The sequence below is a fragment of the Mesoplodon densirostris genome, chromosome X, assembly GCF_025265405.1.
Source record: "Mesoplodon densirostris isolate mMesDen1 chromosome X, mMesDen1 primary haplotype, whole genome shotgun sequence".
Taxonomy (NCBI): Eukaryota; Metazoa; Chordata; class Mammalia; order Artiodactyla; family Ziphiidae; genus Mesoplodon; species Mesoplodon densirostris.
In genome coordinates, this window is record NC_082681.1 from 51,269,757 (window position 1) to 51,287,240 (window position 17,484).

Sequence of the window (17,484 nt, forward strand, 5' to 3'; positions counted from 1 at the left end):
GCCCAAGGGGCAGTCTAAAATGAATCCTGACTTGGTTGCAGGGTATGGGTGGGTTGCCCACTTTACCTCCCAGCAAACTCTCCCAGGTAGTGTTAGTGTTAGATTTAAGAGAGTTAGAGGTGTTTGTGTGTGTGTGTGTACACGAGCATCTGTGCTGCTGTCCCCACAGGTACTGCTATCCCTTTTCACACCTCTAGTGCTGACCGCTGGCCTTCTCCAGGGTCTCTCTCTTGTAACTGCTTCCCTGAGCCCCTCTGAGTTTTCTTCTCCAGCACAGAGGAAGCAAACACCATTGATGGCCAGGCTCAGCCAATCCTTTCCCAGGGTTTGGTGACATCTAGTGGCTAACTGGAGAATCTTTGCTTACACTAAGAGAATGTTCTGGAAAATTAACTGAGCAGCCTGGAAGGCAAAAACACCTACTTGTGAACCCTCTGCAAAAGCCCTCCTGAAGGCCTTAGGAGGGCAAGGTAAATGACTGGCTCAGTATGACATGAGTTGAAATGGATATCTTGCTCTCTTGGCAGCTGTGACAGAAATTAGAAGTCATCAAAGAATCTCAAATCACCACCCACTGTATCCTCAGCATGAATGGTTTTCAATAAAAAGTGTCCTTGAATAAAATGGAGTCAGGTACTACCAATTTGGTACTTGCTTCCCTTCTCAGAGCGTTTCTCTGGGCCTCAAGCTCTGAACAGACCAAGGATTTCCAGGCTAGTCACGAGATCTACAAAAAGATCTATTGAAGTTCAGGTGCATCTGGTACTGACCTGAGGGCGTCCAGACCTGAAGGTCATTGAGAGGTGTTAATGGCCACTATGATATGGGCGGAAGTGTAAGATAATCCCAGATGCCACGTTTTCAAAGTTCTCATGGGAGGTGCAAGATATTATAAATAGTCAAATGCAATTTATACTTTCATAGAAAGCTTAAACTACTTGTTACAGGAAAGTAAGGGGCAATCGGGGATCATGAAGGAAGCAGCTTCTTAGAGTTGCCATTTCAGGGTTTATAGGCCTGTAGCCATTAGAGAACTATGATGGATCACAAAACATGGTCTTGAGACCTGCAGGATCAGCAGATTCTCAAGCACCACCCCCGAACTACTGAATTTCAGAAACTCTAGGAGTGGGCCCCAGTAATCAATGTTTTAACAAGCCCCATAGATGATTCCGGTGCACACTAAAGTCTGAGAACCATTGGTTTAAAACAAGCGTTAAATGCCCCCTGAAAAACCTTGAATAGTGTTTAGAGACTATTAATGAATTCATGGAGGAAACTGAATTATTTCCATGGTAACACAGGCCTACTTCTTCTTTTAAACATATAAAGGTGTCTTAGATCTTCTAATTTATGGTTAAATGAAAGGAACAAGATTATTTATTTGCCTTTACTTCTTTGGATTTTGGAGTGTGCTGTCTTGATAAAGTACAATGTCTCCAGAGTAGCTCAATACTCCTGTGGATGTGGTGAGGATAAATGTAGAAAAAAAACAGAAAAATGCTCCATCTTAATGTTAATCTAAGGAACACAAATTAAAATAATACCGGGATACCACTTTTCAACTAACAAACTGGCCAAGATCAAGCAGAATAATGTGTTTCATTGAGCAGGCTATGGGGGAAAATGTTTTTAAAAAATACACTCCTAGTGGAAACACAAAGTACCATAATCTTTCTGGCAATACAAATCAGAAGGCTTAAAAATGTGCGGACCTTTGACTAACTAAGCAATTCCACTTCTAGGAATATATCTTAGAAATAATTAATGATATGTGCAATAATGTATTATAAAGATGCGAAGGTATATTTATAATAATTAAAAAATTTAAAACAATTTAAATTTCATCAGCACAGGACTGTGTATAAGAAATGGCTCATATGATAGAACATAATAAAAATCAAGCTATACAAGATTTTTCCAGTTTTCAAAAGGAAGATTTATTTAACAAGTTTCACTTAGTACAATACATCTAATGGAAATCACAATACAAGGAAAGATTTAAACCAAAGCCTCAGAATTTCGTACAAACGACATGACCAAACTCCTAAAGTATTGGTATTACATCTCAAAATTGTCCCAGAGCGTTTTTTTTAAAAAAAAGTAAAAGTGTACACTCACGTGCCTTATAGGATATTAAACCAAAAAGCTAGAATTAACAAACATGCCAAATGTTTTCACTTTAAATCGTAGACACAGCTCCTATATTTGAGTGTTACAGAAAAGCATGTTTCTCAACATGCATCCAAAGTTTTCAATGTATTGTGGTATAAGAGCAACATTTAACATAAGTGAAATTGCTTTAACCTAAATACGCTTACTGCTTAGGTACACTCCTACAACATAACTAACTTGAGGAAAGCTGAAAGTTGTTTTAACAGTTATGGTCAATACTGAACTTTGTTATTACATCCTAGGTGAATGTTTCAGTGTTCAAAATTACTGAGCTTGAAGTTTTAAAACAATCTTGACTTCCACTTTACAGTAAGCATGAATCACAAGCCTGTAATGCGAAACCGTTGAACTTAATTTTTGTTTGTTTTCTTAAAAAAAAGGAGAAAGCAAAAGGAAGAAAGGAAGAAAGAAAGAAAGAAAGGGGGAGGGAGGGAGGAAGGGAGGGAGGAAAAAGAAAAGGAAGCTAGCTGACCAAGAGTGATCAGAAGCAATGATATTTCCCATCTACCAATCATACTGGATATGCCTGACATCATTCCCATTCTAGTCAACTCCCATAAATGCACAGCTGTTATTTGTTGCTGTTGTTTAGTACTCCTTCTCTAAGCGAGGTTTGATTGATAGTCACTGGAGTTTTCCTGCAGAACTTGGTCATATCCACTCATACTGCTCTGACCACCATAACCACCTCCGTAACCACCACTCAGCTGCTGGCTAGCAGGGCCTCCGTAACTAGACTGGTTGGATATGCCCATCCCTCCCATCATTTGGCTACCATAAGCACCACCACTTGCCCCTGCTGTAGAATTCAAAAAGAGCTCTACGTAGCTGTGATCATAAGCACCCCCACTTGTGCCTGCGGTAGAATTCAAGAAGAGCTCCACATATCTGTGTTGCATGTTAGCTTTGTCTTTTGCCATAGCTGCCACAGCATCTTCATGAGTAGCAAATTCAACATCTGCCTCACCAGTAACTCTGCCATCGGGTCCAATTTCAATGTGTACTCTCATGGGGTTAAGAGGTGAGAAAAAATTGTAAATATCATTCTCAGTGGCTCTGTAAGGTAATCCCCTCATGTGTACACAGTGCCCTGTGGTGCTCTGAAAACTGGACCCACCATCTCCATATCTATGATCAGACATTCCTGAAAAACAGTAATTGAGGTCTCTTCCAAATCTATCAGACCCAAAGCCATACCCATCATTATAGCCACCATAGTCATCATAGCCTCCATACCCTCCACCATAGGCACCCCGCCTCATCCTTTCAAACCCAGCCCCTCTGCCAATGCTATTATACCCCCTGCCAGCCCCTGGCCTATCATAGGGACCCGGTCGCTGCATAGCCATGAGCTTTCGAGGGGGATCGTAGTGGGTTCGCACTTCAGCTCGGCTACTCTTGAAGATTTCAATGTACCTGTGCCCTATTCTCTCCTTGTGTTTCTTTAAGGCCTTTTCAGCTATCTCCTGTGAAGCAAATTGCACAAAGGCCTCCCCTGTGCTCCGCCCCTGAAAGTCCACCGGCAGTGTCATCCCATTTGGCACAATTTCCAACCCAGAAAAGAACTGAACAATCTCTTCCTTGCTACAGCCAAATGGGAGTCCTCTAAGCCGGACGAAGCCATCATTGGCAGTATCAGGACTATTTGGACCTGTATGCTTCAACACCCAATCCATTTCAACACTGTTGGACTTGAACACTTCAACGTATCTGTGTCCCATGGTTTCTCTGTCCTTCTTCAGAGCCAATTTCACTTCATCTTCGGACTCAAGTTCGACAAACGCTTCACCACTTGGTCTGCCTTCTCTGGTGTAGATGAAACGAATACCTGATGTGCCATTTTGGATTTTGCAATCGGAGAAGAAGCGCATCACTTCATCAGCTGAGCAGGACCAGGGCAGGCCCCTGACCTTCACCACGAACCCCTCCCTGCCTTCTGTGCTCAGCATCATGGTGACTGTTGGGCTCTTGCTGGCAGGCTCAGTTCAGTGTAATTTCGGTGTAGCTGAAAAAAATTAAGACTAATTGTCATGGAAAAATGTTCACAATACGGTAAGAGAAAAAAACCAAACTATTGATAGAAAACTCAATTACGCTGATAGCTTTTTTGTAAGGCATTTGTATAAACAAAAAGACTTCACCAAATTTCTAAGTCATTCATTCAACAACTATTTATTTGATACCTATCATGTGCTGGATACCATTAATGGTGGCTATTTCTGGGTAGTAAGATTATGGGAGCTTTCTGTTTCAGAGAATGTTTTGTTTGGCCATTTCTGTATGTTCTAAGTTTTCCACATTGATCATATATAAACACATAGTCAGAAAACATATACAAAAGATGAAAAGATACACAAAGTGAATGGCAACAAAATCAGTGGAAGACGTCAACAAAGATGGTTGTATCTGATTACATAAAAATGAAAAACTTTGTTACATCAAAAGATTAAACATAAAAGACAAACAATACACTTCAGAAGACACCTACAACAAATACTATCCTTATTATATAAAAAAAACTCATACAAATTAATAAAATCATCGAAATATTAAGGCCAAAGAGGTAAGTGGAAAAAAGACATTATAGAGCATTCACACCTTCATTTTACATTTTTCAGTTGCCAGGTCCAGTACTTGGCTCTGGCATACAAGGCTCAATAAGCCCAGAAAGGGCTTATGGTCCTACAGAGGCACTGTACATCTTTACTAAAGACAAAAAGGGCAAATAAACATTATCCCTGCTATGACATAATTCTGTGCAGGGTGAAAGGGTGTTATAAAGCAGGGACTGGTTGGTCAATTCTATCAGTGTAGAATGGCTAAATGAAAGGACTAACTGGCTCAGGGATCCACAAATTCTTAAAATTATGATGGAGCATAAAATAGAAGGAGGCAAGGCAAGAGATAAGGCTGGCTAGGTAGATATCGATCCAGGAGTTCTTTTGAGACAAAGGCTAAGGACATTTTAAGGGTTTTAAACAGGGGACTGAGGGGAGAAAAGTGAGGAGAGGGAAGTGAAGGGAGGAAAGAGAAGAAGGAAAGTGAGGGCAGGAGAGTGAAGTAATCAGAACCTTTCAGAAAGATCACCATGGTAACAGTGTAGCAGTCACAGAGGGGACTGGGGTGACACTAGCAAGAGCAGTTAGAACTCTGTCTCTTAGAGATATGTTAAGGGATTCACCTAAGGCAACAGCAGTTTAAAAAAGGGGGGGAGGAAAGATATGATCTACACATTCAAAGCAGTGGACTCTGTGGGACTTGGTAACAGAGTAAATATACTGCCAATACAGGTGTGAAGATACAGGAGAAGAGTCTGGGAAATGTTCAAACCTCATCAATCATCAGAAATACAAGTTAAAACCAGAATTAACTGCCATTTTTCACCCATCAACATAGTGAAGTTAAGCAGGGAGGATAAGTCAATACTGATATTCAGGGTTCACAAACTAATATACTCCCAGAGGAGTGAAAGTTCATACAGTATCTCTGGAAAGCAATTTGGAAATATGTATCACGCCTTTTGATACAGTAAACTCACTTCCAGTTATGTGCCCTAAGGAGAGGATCTGAAATTCAGACAAAGATTTACGGAGCTATATATTCTTTGAAAGGTATTTTAGTAAGAAAGATAAAATATTACACACTTTAAAAATTATAAAAATAATAACATGAGAAATTACTTATGCTATAATCTTAAGTGACCCAAGATCATAACTGTTTTATAATCTCAACTATGAAAAAGACATATGTTCACATATCCTTCGATCATGTTAGAATTCCTTCCATGAACCTGGTCAACAGAAATACTCACAAATGTTCACTGCCACACTGTTAGTAATGGCAGAAAATTAGAAACCTAATTATCCATCAATAGGGGGATGGCTGAGTGAATTATATTTTATCCTTAAAACAGAATGCTGTGCAGCTGTTAAAAAAAATCTGCCCTGACTTAGGAAGATTTCCAAAATATATTAAATGAAGGAACATGTAGAATATGATCCTGCTTATTTTAAAATATAAGCTGGCATATATATATGTATGCAAATTCACAGAAGTTCTGGAAGCATTTAAGTTGTTTTCTGAGAAAATGAGCACTGGCGGGTAGGAAGAGTGTAGTGGAATTTCACTTTTTACCCTATATACTTCTAAATAGTTTTAATTTTTAAAAGTCACTGTAATTGGAATTAAAAAAAACAATGTTACAAAAGTACATGCATGGGGAATATGTCACATGTTAATAGTGGCTACTCTAGGTGGTAGGTTTATAGCTTTCTCAAATTTCTTTTTCAATTTTTTGTGCATTCTTAATTTTCTATAGAGAGTAATCACTTTTATTTCAGCAAAAAAATTAACAGGAAACAAATGTAAATGCTTACTCTTCTGGGATTTAGTATAGCAAATTTGATAAAATTTTCTAATTTTGTATGTGCATGGCTTATCTGACATGGTCTGTGAACACTGGGCCTCTTGGAAAGAAAGTACAAAGTATACTAACTGCCCTAAAACTACACTGAGGATTCAAGTCAACATTCACTAATTGCCTATTATGTGCCTGGAACACTGCACGTGCAGTGATAACAGTCTTCCTATAGACCATTTTTAGGTCTGAGTGACAGATTAACGCCCTGGTTTTTGCTTGCCTTATCTCTTGTACGACCCATCCCATTTAATGTCCCTGCAGCCCTCTAGGCCTTAACATCCCCTCTGTGGTGGCAGGGAGGTTCTGCTTCATCACTGTGTCTCCTGGGAAGGCCACGAGGACTCTGTTGCCTGAAGTAGGAACTAGGATTCCATTTGTGAGTTAAGAATTTGTGCATTTATGTGTGTGTTATATACAGACGTTTTACAGACCAAAACGCTGAGTAGTTATCTCCGAGTGATGAATTACATGTATTTTAAAAAAATTATAGCATACTATTATTTTTCCAAAGTCCAAAATTGAACACGTAGATTGTTATAAGCCGAAAAATAAACGTTATTTAAATATTTAATTCAGTAAAAAAATTCATTGGGCGCCTCGGTCAGGCACGCAGCATTTGCCTAGATGTGCCTCCCCCTACAGACAGACAGACAGACAGACAATCAGGCACTGGAGACAGGGTGCCTGAATGGACGGACCAGCATTCAGGCCACTGGACTCAATATCTGTTTTTCCTAATCCAGGGACGTGGTTTTCAAATGCTTTCCAGCTTACGGTTTCTCTTAAGGGTCCTTTGAGACCCGCCCAGACAGATAGATATACAAAAAACACAGACACAGTCACGAGCGTCCACCATTTCCCCACCAGGCGCAGCAAAGGCGGCTTCCCGGCACTGAGATGGGGGGAGGGGGGTGCGGGGGAGGGGAAAGCAGGGAACGAAAAAGGCGGAGGCGGCCCGCGGACCCCGCTTTGGTCTGCATCATCACCACCCCCGGGTCCCCGTTTCCCACCCACACACCAACCTCTAACGATACCGGATAATTTTCCTCTTTCTTCCCTCAAACGGCTTATAGCGAGACGGTAGACGACGACCAGAACTACTTCTGCTCACGTAAGCGTTTGGTCACGTGAGGATCTACGTCATGTGAGATCTGGGTCACGTGAGCACCGCTCAGCTCTAACTCGAGATTATTAAAGTGCCGCACTTCCTTTTGGTACGAAAATAGGGCGGGTCGATATTCAGAAAGAGAGAGAGTGGTTGGTGGCGGCGCGTCTTCTGTGACTGGTCATTGGTCCGCCTCTGGGGATAACCGTCCCAGTTGCCGGAGAAACAATCGGGTCAGGGCTTAATAACTCACCGGTGATTGGTGATGAGGACGAAAGCGGGTTCCCCGGGCCGCCTCTGCCTTTTTAGCTCTTAAGGTTAAATTTAAAAGCCCAGGTGACTCGTGGAAATCTGTGCTGCATGATGACAGCGACGATGAAGCTGGTGAGCAGAGTCCGGCGGCTGGGCTGTGTGCTGGCCTTTTGCTTCCTGGCCCTGTTTCTCTGGGAGCTCCCTGGGGCCCGGGCCCTCGACAATGGCTTGGCGATGACCCCTACCATGGGCTGGCTGCACTGGGAGCGCTTCATGTGCAACGTGAACTGCCAAGAAGAGCCGGATTCCTGTGTCAGGTATCAGCGATATTGGGTACCCGCTTCCCTTCGCCTTTCCGTGTATTTGTCTGGCTGTGTTTGGAGGGGTGGAGGGTCTCAGCGAGAAAATTTGAGCCCGAGGGAGAGCTCCCCTGTTGCTGCTGCTTTTCTATCCCCAGCAGACTGCCCTGGATGGGGACTAGTCCTAAATTCTCTCCATGTGACCCCTCTTGGCGTGGGAGTCCGGCCAGCGACCTCTGCTTCTCCACCTCTCTCTGCTTCATCATCCAACTAAGGACTTTCTCCATTTACCATCCAGTTCCGTTCAGACCCTTATTGAGAGGTGCTGCTCTGTCTCTGCCGGGTACTAGCAGTGAGGACAGCTGTGGTGAGTAGGAGAGACAGAGAACTAAGACGCGTGCCGTTTCTTCTCCTTTTGGGGTCACGGGTTCCTTGACTAACTGGAGGGAACTTAGAGTGACCACGGTGTCTCTGAGATCTCCCCACCCTGTAGCCCTTGGGTATGGCATGTGCTTGGAAGGTTGAAGTGGAGGATCTTTATCTGTGGAAGGTAGATAAGACAGGTATTGATCCATTCTGACCCACACATCCCTCGTCTGTAAATTGGGAAAACAACTCATCTCAGGGAACGACTCTGAGGATAGGTAAAATAGTTCTTATCTCACACAGGTTGGCTTTCAATTAGATAACCCATTTAAAGGACAAAGTACAATGCAGTACCAGACTCCTCAATTAGGCATATAGAAGAAATGTTCTTAACCTGGAATCCATGGGAAAATTAATGCAAATCTGAAAATATGAGTATGTATGTTTTTTCTGAAAAGAGGATCTTGAGTTTTGTTCACATTCTCAAAGGGATCCGTGACCTAGAAACAGTTAAGAATCACTGATAGATATTGTTTAAAACATAATAAAGACACCCTTGGTGCAAAGGCCCCTCTGTAAGCAGCGGTCATGGTAACATCCCAGTGGCCATAAGTTATTCCTATGAATGTCTTTACAGATGAAGTCAGGATGTTGGTCAAACATGACAGAATTAATTGGCTTGCTAAATTTCAGACTAAATCCATCCATCGTGACCCTGGGGTAAATTATGGCCATCACATATTTCTTTTTTTGTCTCTTCCTTTTTTCTTAAGTGGTGGTTGTCTTATTTTTGTATCTGATTGTAAAATTAATGCATGATCATGGCAAAAATTGTAGATGGTAAAGAAGACTATAATAAAAATAAAGATTCCCCTCATTCCACCACCCAGAAATAATCATGGTTAAAATGTTAATATACGACCTTTTAATTTTTTCTATGTAAATAAAACCAGATTTCTTTTAAAGTGATTTTCAATAAAAATGAGATCACGTTTATGTTGTGAGCAGTTAACCACAAGACTCTGAAGTCTACCTGCCTGGGTTCAAATTCTAGCTTATTATTACTTAGCCAGGTGAGTAAACTTGGGCAAACTAATTACCCTTTCTAAATTAAAGAGTGAGTGCCTGGCACAGAATAAGAGCTTTAAAAGTTAAATTGGCTCTTTGCATGGTTTCTTTTCTGCACTTTGTTAGTTCCCTATTTTCCATCTGGTATGTTTGGGGTTCTTTTTGTTTGTTTACGTTTTGGTTTTTCTTTGTTTTTGGTCTATCATATGTTGTGAATACAGTGGTTCTTTTTTTTTTTTTTTTTTAAAGCCACGCTGCATGGCTTGTGGGATCTTAGTTCCCTGACCAGGGATCGAACCTGGGCCCTCAGCAGTGAAAACACAGAGTCCTAACCACTGGACCACCAGGGAATTCCCAATACAGTGGTGCTTGCTGTATTTTGGTTTTGATATTTATGTATCAAACATCAGGATTTTCCTTTATTATTTCTGGCTCCGGCATCATGCAGAGAAAGTTCTTTCCTACCTGAAGATAACATAGTCATGTATATTTTGTACTAGTATTTTTATGTGTTTTTAAAATCTTTACTCCATCTGGACTTTACTCTCCTGTAAGCAATACTACATTTAATATATACTAAATTTCATGGTATCAAATGGCTGGAAGGATCTCTTTCTGAACTTTCTCTTTGATTCCATTGATCTGTGTATTCTAATGCTAATGGTACTACACTAGCTTCATTTATCTTTTGTAGACTCTTCACCTGTTTAATCTTTGAGGTGAACTTTTTGAATCATGTTGTGAAGTTCCTTAAAAAGTCCTTTGGGGATTTGTCCAGGGTTTTATTAAATGTCTAGAAGTGTATAGGGAGAATTACCTTTTTTTTAGTATTGAGTTTTCCTATTTAAGAGCAAAAGAATCTCTCCATTTATTCAAATAATTTGGGAACATCATAGTTTTATTCAGATTGAGCCCTGCTCATAATTTTAAAATTACCTCTAGGTATTTTAGGTTTTATCTGTTGCTTTTTTTTTTCTCTTGTGAATGGTGTCTTTTTCTCCAAATAGGTCATTGCTGATATCTAAAGAAGTTGTTGATTATGTTAACTTTGTAGTTTTACTTTAGTGAACTGTCTTCTTAATTCTAATAGCCTTTTCAACCTCATGTATTTCTAATTCCTCTTTTAATTGTTTGGCGTTCTTAGGGTAGAGGGGAAAGGAGTGAGAAGAAGAAGGGCCTAGTCCAATTTACCTTGCATTGGTTGTGATTACTACCAAATTATTACTGGGTTGAAAAATAAATTGCAAAACCCCAAGATGCTTAACAAATAGGCGTACCCAAGCATTTGTTTGATGAATTGTAATGATTCTTGGAATTTCTCTTTCAGTGAGAAGCTCTTTCTGCAGATAGCTGAGATCATGGCCTCAGATGGCTGGAAGGATGTAGGCTATGAGTACCTCTGCATTGATGACTGTTGGATGGCTCCCGAAAGAGATTCAGAAGGCAGACTTCAGGCAGACCCTAAACGCTTTCCTGGTGGGATCCGCCGCCTCGCTAATTATGTGAGTTTATAGATAATTCTCTTTTTCATTCAGGAGACTATAAGCACTTCTGTACCTAAGCTTGCTCAGAAACACTTAGAAAGTAAAATAGCTGCTGTTATCCAAACAATGAATTCTAAGGCTTATCAGGTGGAATTTTCATCCCATCAGCAGATCTATGTTTTGCAATAGTTCTTGAGGCCCATCTTGAAGGAGTTCTCCTTTTGCGGAAACTGTTGAATTCTCTAGGAGGAAAAAGGAACTTGGTTCTTGACATGTGTGCATGTATTTCCATATAAGCTTTGAGCAGCTATCACAGTTGTACTATAAACTAGAGTTTTAGAAGATAGAAGGGATATATTCTGGAGATTGTTAAAGAGTAATAGAGCTGGACACTAGTTAAAGGCAGTGAAGAGAGATACTGAGTACAATTCAGTACTACTGCAATGGGGGGAAGAGCCAAGCTCAGTCCCAAATACACCAAAGAGGAGTGGGGTTTTATAGCCAACGAGCAGATTGTGGGGGTCAGTGGATGGAGAATTACTAAGACGAGACATCAGGAGGAGGGGAATTCTTGCTAAAGGCAGGCTGAGGACTTGGACATCAAGGGTGGGGCATAAGGAGTTTGATCAGATATCAAAAGGTGGGGAGATGACTTCGCAGGATTCTTGCTAAAACTGGACACGGAAGACCAAGATAGAGGCCTATGTGAGAAGAGGTTTCAGAGGGGCCTAAGGTTTGGTCAAGGAGAGAGTCTTTGTCCAGATAAATCTATCACTGACCTGAAAAGGTAACTTTTAAGATCCCATCAGAGCCCGCACACCGCAACAAAGAGTAGCCCCTGCTCGCCACAGCTAGAGAAAGCCTACACCCAGCAACAAAGACCCAACACAGCCAAAAATAAATAAATTTATTAAAAAAAAGATCCCATCAGTGGAAGATTAGAGCAGCTGACAACTTTCCCTTCAGTTCTATGCTATAGTTACATGTATAGTTTGAACTCAGCAGAATTGGAGACTTTGCTCTTTATCTTCCAGCAAACTCATCTGGATAATTTTGGGGGGTTTGGGATGGGGGCAAAGCCCCCCAGTACCTGGTGAAGTGTACTGGTCTCTGCCTCCAGCCTGGAGTGGTTCTCTCTACTTCATGATTGCCCTTCTACTGAGGTGACTCTTTTCTCTCATTTCAGGTCCATAGCAAAGGACTGAAGCTAGGGATTTATGCAGATGTTGGAAATAAAACCTGCGCTGGCTTCCCTGGGAGTTTTGGATACTATGACATTGATGCCAAGACCTTTGCTGACTGGGGAGTAGATCTGCTAAAATTTGACGGTTGTTACTGTGACAGTATAAAACATTTGGCAGATGGTATGTTTCATTCAAAAGACTTAGCCATGAGCAAAGGGCAGAACTTTGAGGCCAAGGTAGCCGAGCATCCAAAGAACTAATCCTCACGTTGGAAATACCCAGTCACAATACTGGAAATAATTATTCTCAATGTGCCAGAGCTCCTGCCTCTTATCTTCTTGCAGTTTGTCCATGCATTTGTTCATTCATGCATGTAAAATCCACGTGTGCCTAACCACAGCTAACACCGTGCACTTTTAATTCAAGAGGGCTCTGAGTTAATTACAAATAGTAATTGTAACTCTCCATCCATCACTTGGAAAAGCATCCAGAATGTCAAACAGTCACAGAGAGAGGAGCATCTTCATTCCTGCCTCTCCTCAATATATGCACCATCCCACACTGTCTCCTTGGAATAATCCCAGCAGTCTGTGCAGTACTACACACAGTGTAAGCACAGAGCAGTCACCTGTCTCTGCTGCTGGTTTAAAATATAAACATGGCCCTTCCAGGCAGCCTCTTTTAAAAAATATACAGCCCCAGCTGGAAATTCCCTTCTTTCCCTTATTTTACACATTGTTTTCTCATACAGGTTATAAGCACATGTCCTTGGCCCTGAACAGGACTGGCAGAAGCATTGTGTACTCCTGTGAGTGGCCCCTTTATATGTGGCCCGTTTTTAAGGTGAGCTAGTGAGCACAGAATCCAATAGAGCCTTGCTGATAGATTTTCAGAACTCAAGAACAAAGGAGACGAAGGTCCCTGTCAAAGTCCAACCTTACTTAACACTCTCATCCTACCATCTCTCCCAGGATCCACCCACTTCTCACCATCCCCACTGCTATAATTGGAGACTAAGCTACCATCAATTGGGAAGCCAGTCATCTTTGATTCTTCCTTTTGTCTCACGGTTCCTAACCAATCCACCAGCAATCCTCTTAGTACTTTCTACAAACTATATCCTGAATCAGCCCACTTCATTATCATGTTAACCTATTCAGTTTCCTTCTAAGGGCTTAGTACTATATGGAATTATTTGTTGATTTGCCTATTGTCTGTCTCCTCCATTAGAATGTAAGCTCCAGGAGGGCAGGGACCTTGTCTGACTTTATCACTGTATCCCTACCATATGGTAAGTGTTGAATAATTATTTATGGAATGAATCCCTGTTGTCTCCTTCTAATCTCTGCAAAATTCTCTCACCTCTTTCTCAACATCTTAAACCTCAGATATCCCACCTGCCTATCTACAAACTTTTATTCATTCCTTCAACAAATTATATGCCTAAGATTCAAATTGCCTTATCATATGCTTGCCAAGTCCTGTGTAATTTGCAGGTTTTACTTATTAAAATCATTTTAGTTATTTTTTATTGACGTATAGTTGATTTACAATATTATATTAGGAGGTCGTTGTATTTATTTCTGATTATAAAAGTAATACATGTTCATTTTGGAAAAGTTTGAAAATACAGTGAAGTGTGAAAAAAATTAAATTAATCTTCCATAATCCCAGTACAGTAGTCCTCCCATCCATGGTTTTGCTTTCCGCAGTTTCAGTTACCCACAGTCAACTGCAATCTGAAAATATTAAATGGAAAATTCCACAAATAAACAATTCATGAGTTTTAAATTGCACACCATTCTGAGTAGCATGATAAAATCTCGCACCATCCCACTCCATCCCACCTGGGACATGAATCATCCTTTTGTCCAGCGTATGCATGCTGTGTACGCTACCCACCCGTTGGTACCTGTATAGGAAAAAATGTAGTATATATATAGTTTGGTACTATCTGCGGTTTCAGGCAACCACTGGGAGTCTTGGAATCTATCTCCCACAGATAAGGGGGGACTACTGTACCTAGTTACCGTTTGGTAAATTTCCAGCAAGAACAGTGTTAAAGCCATTTTAAGTAAGATTTTAAGTTACATAGCCTACTTCTGAAGCAAACTTCTTACAACGAAATTCCATTATAATAAGGGTTTAGCTCTCCTCATGGAGACCTTTAATCTGTAAACTAAAGAGGCTACGAGAGCCTTTTTTAAACATGATTGTTTTCATATCACAAGAATATTAGTAGAAAGTAAACAGAGGAGTTATCTCTGTTTTCACAGCCCAATTACACAGAAATCCGAGAGTACTGCAATCACTGGAGAAATTTTGCTGATGTTTATGATTCTTGGCAAAGTATAAGGAGTATCTTGGACTGGACAACTTCTAACCAGGAGAGGATTGTTCCTGTCGCAGGACCAGGAGGTTGGAATGATCCAGATATGGTAAGAACCTGAGCCCTCCTGTTCAAGCCCCTACAGTGGACCTGTTCCCTACTTGACACTCAAGATAAATCAGAAGGGAGAAGTTCCTGGGAGCAGGCTTTATGTGAGAGTACTCAGAGCAGGGTGCCCTGGAAGGTGACTTGTCTGTATGTCTAGGCAACTTTAAGAATGTTTTGTCTTACCTCACTTGAATTCTTTTTTTTTAATCTATTTATTTATTTATTATTTATTTGGTTGAGCCAGGTCTTAGTTGCAGCAGGTGGGCTCCTTAGTTGCAGCTTGCAGTCTCCTTAGTTGTGGCAGGCTGGCTCCTTAGTTGTGGCATGCAAACTCTTAGTTGTGGCATGCATGTGGGATCTAGTTCCCTGACCAGGGATCGAACCCAGGCCCCCTGCGTTGGGAGTGTAGAGTCTTAACCACTGCGCCACCAGGGAAGCCCCTCCCTTGAATTCTTCATTCTTTGTCCCAGTTGGTGATTGGCAACTTTGGCCTCAGCCGGGATCAGCAAATAACTCAGATGGCCCTCTGGGCTATCATGGCAGCTCCATTACTCATGTCCAATGACCTCCGACACATCAGCCTTGAAGCCAAAGCCCTTCTTCAGGATAAGGATGTAATTGCCATCAACCAGGACCCCTTGGGCAAGCAGGGGTACCGGCTTAGAAAGGTACAGTAAATAACGTTCTGTGGGACAAACTAGGAATTGGCCAGGAACATCGTCTCCTGCCTTCTAGTTTACAATTCATCCAAATGTTTATTTGGGGTGTGTATTTTATTTTTTTTTATAAATTTATTTATTTATTTTTGGCTGCTTTGGTTCTTTGTTGCTGTGCGTGGCTTTCTCTATTTGCGGCGAGCAGAGGTTACTCTTCAGTGCAGTGTGTGGGCTTCTCATTGCAATGGCTTCTCTTGTTGTGGAGCATGGGCTCTAGGCACGTGGGCTTCAGTAGTTGTGGCACGCGGGCTCAGTAGTTGTGGCTCGAGGGCTCTAGAGCTCAGGCTCAGTAGTTGTGGCGCATGGGCTTAGTTGCTCCATGGCATGTGGGATTTTCCCGGGCCAGGGCTCAAACCCGTGTCCCCTACATTGGCAGGCGGATTCTTAACCACTGTGCCACCAGGGAAGCCCAGGGTGTGTATTTTAAGATGGTTTAATATCCAAGTACCAAGTTTGTCTTGCACCTAAATCTGTTACATTGGAGGATCTGCACTGATCTTTTGAGAATGTATTTTTTAATCTTGATATAATAATCACTAATGAGGCTCCCTTGTGCTAATTTTTCCTAGAAGTGCTTGATAGTTCTGATTATAAGACTTAATGCCACAACTAACAAGGCAGCTTATTGCTAGTTACCAAGCTATCACACCTATTTTCTTGGCTTACTTTTCAGGAGGACAACTTTGAGGTGTGGGAACGCCCTCTCTCTAACTTAGCCTGGGCTGTGGCTATGGTAAACCTGCAGGAGATTGGTGGACCTCGTTCTTACACCATCTCTGTTACTTCCCTGGGTCAAGGACTGGCCTGTAATCCTGACTGCCTGATCACACAGCTCCTCCCTGTGAAGAGGAAGCTTGGGTTTTATGAATGGACTTCAAGTTTAAAAACTCAAGTAAATCCCACAGGTACTGTTTTGCTTAGGCTAGAAAGAGCAAGCTAGACTGCATTAAAAAGCTTCCTTTAAAATGTATTATTTTGTTGCCAAAGTGACTACCCCACTTTTGTCCACCTTCAGCTGTTCTTATTTCCTTGAGTAAAAGTTTCTACACTTGAGGGTTTTTTTTGTTTGTTTTGCTGTACGCGGGCCTCTCACTGTTGTGGCCTCTCCCGTTGCGGAGCAAAGGCTCCAGACGCGCAGGCTCAGCGGCCATGACTCATGGGCCCAGCCGCTCCGCAGCATGTGGGATCTTCCTGGACCGGGGCACGAACCCGTGTCCCCTGCATGGGCAGGCGGACTCTCAACCACTGCGCCACCAAGGAAACACCCTACACTTGAGCTTTGTGGTGATTACTACTTCTAAAGCTATCTGGAGAACATTTTTGGGGAAAAGCCTTTGAACCTAATGTAAACTGCTGAGAAATAATAGCTTAATAATATAAGTAAAATAATAATTTACGGACATACCTCATGTCATTCCACTTCACAAATACTGTGGGGTTTTCTTTGGTTTTGGGGTTTTTTAACAAATTGAAGGTTTGTGGCAACCCTGCATGTATGAGAAGTCTATTTGACCCTATTTTTCCAACAGCATTTGTTCATTTCATCTGTGTCACATTTTGGTAATTCCTGCAATATTTCAAATTTTTTCATTATTATTATATTTATCATGGTGATTGCAATGTTATTACTGCAAAAATATTGTTTCTCTGAAGGCTTAGATGATGGCTAGCAATAAAGTATTTTTAAATTAAGGTGTATACATTGTTTTTTTAGACATAATGCTATTGCAAACTTTAATAGATTACAATATAGTTTGAACATAAGTTTTATATGCACTGGAAAACCAAAAAATTGGTGACTGCCACCTTTACTGGAACCAAACCCGCAATATCTGTTGCTTGTATTGGAACTATGTGCCAGGCGCTATTCTAGACGCATAAGGTGTAGTGACTCATTTTTATCCTCCCAACAACCCTGATGTAGGTACTTATTCACTGTAAATTACAGCCAGGATTTAAACCCAGGCTCTTAACCCTT

At 41.3% G+C, this 17,484-nt stretch overlaps 2 protein-coding genes across 3 annotated transcripts; one reads left to right on the top strand and one right to left on the bottom strand.

The window, feature by feature from the left end:
* Positions 1-1,915: 1,915 nt before the first annotated feature.
* Positions 1,916-7,739, bottom strand: HNRNPH2 (heterogeneous nuclear ribonucleoprotein H2). Of its 2 annotated transcripts, none has more exons than XM_060087605.1 (2): positions 7,618-7,739; positions 1,916-4,180 (listed from the first exon to the last, which is right to left on the bottom strand). In XM_060087605.1, exon 2 carries the CDS (start codon positions 4,125-4,127, stop codon positions 2,778-2,780), a length of 1,350 nt encoding a protein of 449 aa, XP_059943588.1. In that variant the 5' UTR covers positions 4,128-4,180; positions 7,618-7,739; the 3' UTR covers positions 1,916-2,777. The 2 variants fall into 2 exon arrangements, with proteins under 2 accessions (XP_059943588.1, XP_059943589.1); XM_060087606.1 differs by having other exon boundaries at positions 7,630-7,738.
* Positions 7,740-7,887: 148 nt separating this feature from the next.
* On the top strand, positions 7,888-17,198 carry GLA (galactosidase alpha). Its single transcript, XM_060086871.1, has 7 exons — positions 7,888-8,269; positions 11,013-11,187; positions 12,356-12,533; positions 13,105-13,196; positions 14,630-14,791; positions 15,261-15,458; positions 16,180-17,198. Exons 1-7 carry the CDS (start codon positions 8,061-8,063, stop codon positions 16,444-16,446), a joined length of 1,281 nt encoding a protein of 426 aa, XP_059942854.1. The 5' UTR covers positions 7,888-8,060; the 3' UTR covers positions 16,447-17,198.
* Positions 17,199-17,484: the final 286 nt, after the last annotated feature.

What these genes read in the sequence shown, in the direction of transcription:
- HNRNPH2 (XM_060087605.1), bottom strand. Translation starts at nt 4,127, where the DNA reads ATGATGCTGAGCACAGAAGGCAGGGAGGGGTTCGTGGTGAAGGTCAGG.
- GLA (XM_060086871.1), top strand. Translation starts at nt 8,061, where the DNA reads ATGATGACAGCGACGATGAAGCTGGTGAGCAGAGTCCGGCGGCTGGGC. An exon ending in TATAAAACATTTGGCAGATG is followed by an intron (nt 12,534 to 13,104) that starts GTATGTTTCATT and finishes TTTCTCATACAG; the next exon opens with GTTATAAGCACATGTCCTTG. An exon ending in GTTGGAATGATCCAGATATG is followed by an intron (nt 14,792 to 15,260) that starts GTAAGAACCTGA and finishes TCTTTGTCCCAG; the next exon opens with TTGGTGATTGGCAACTTTGG.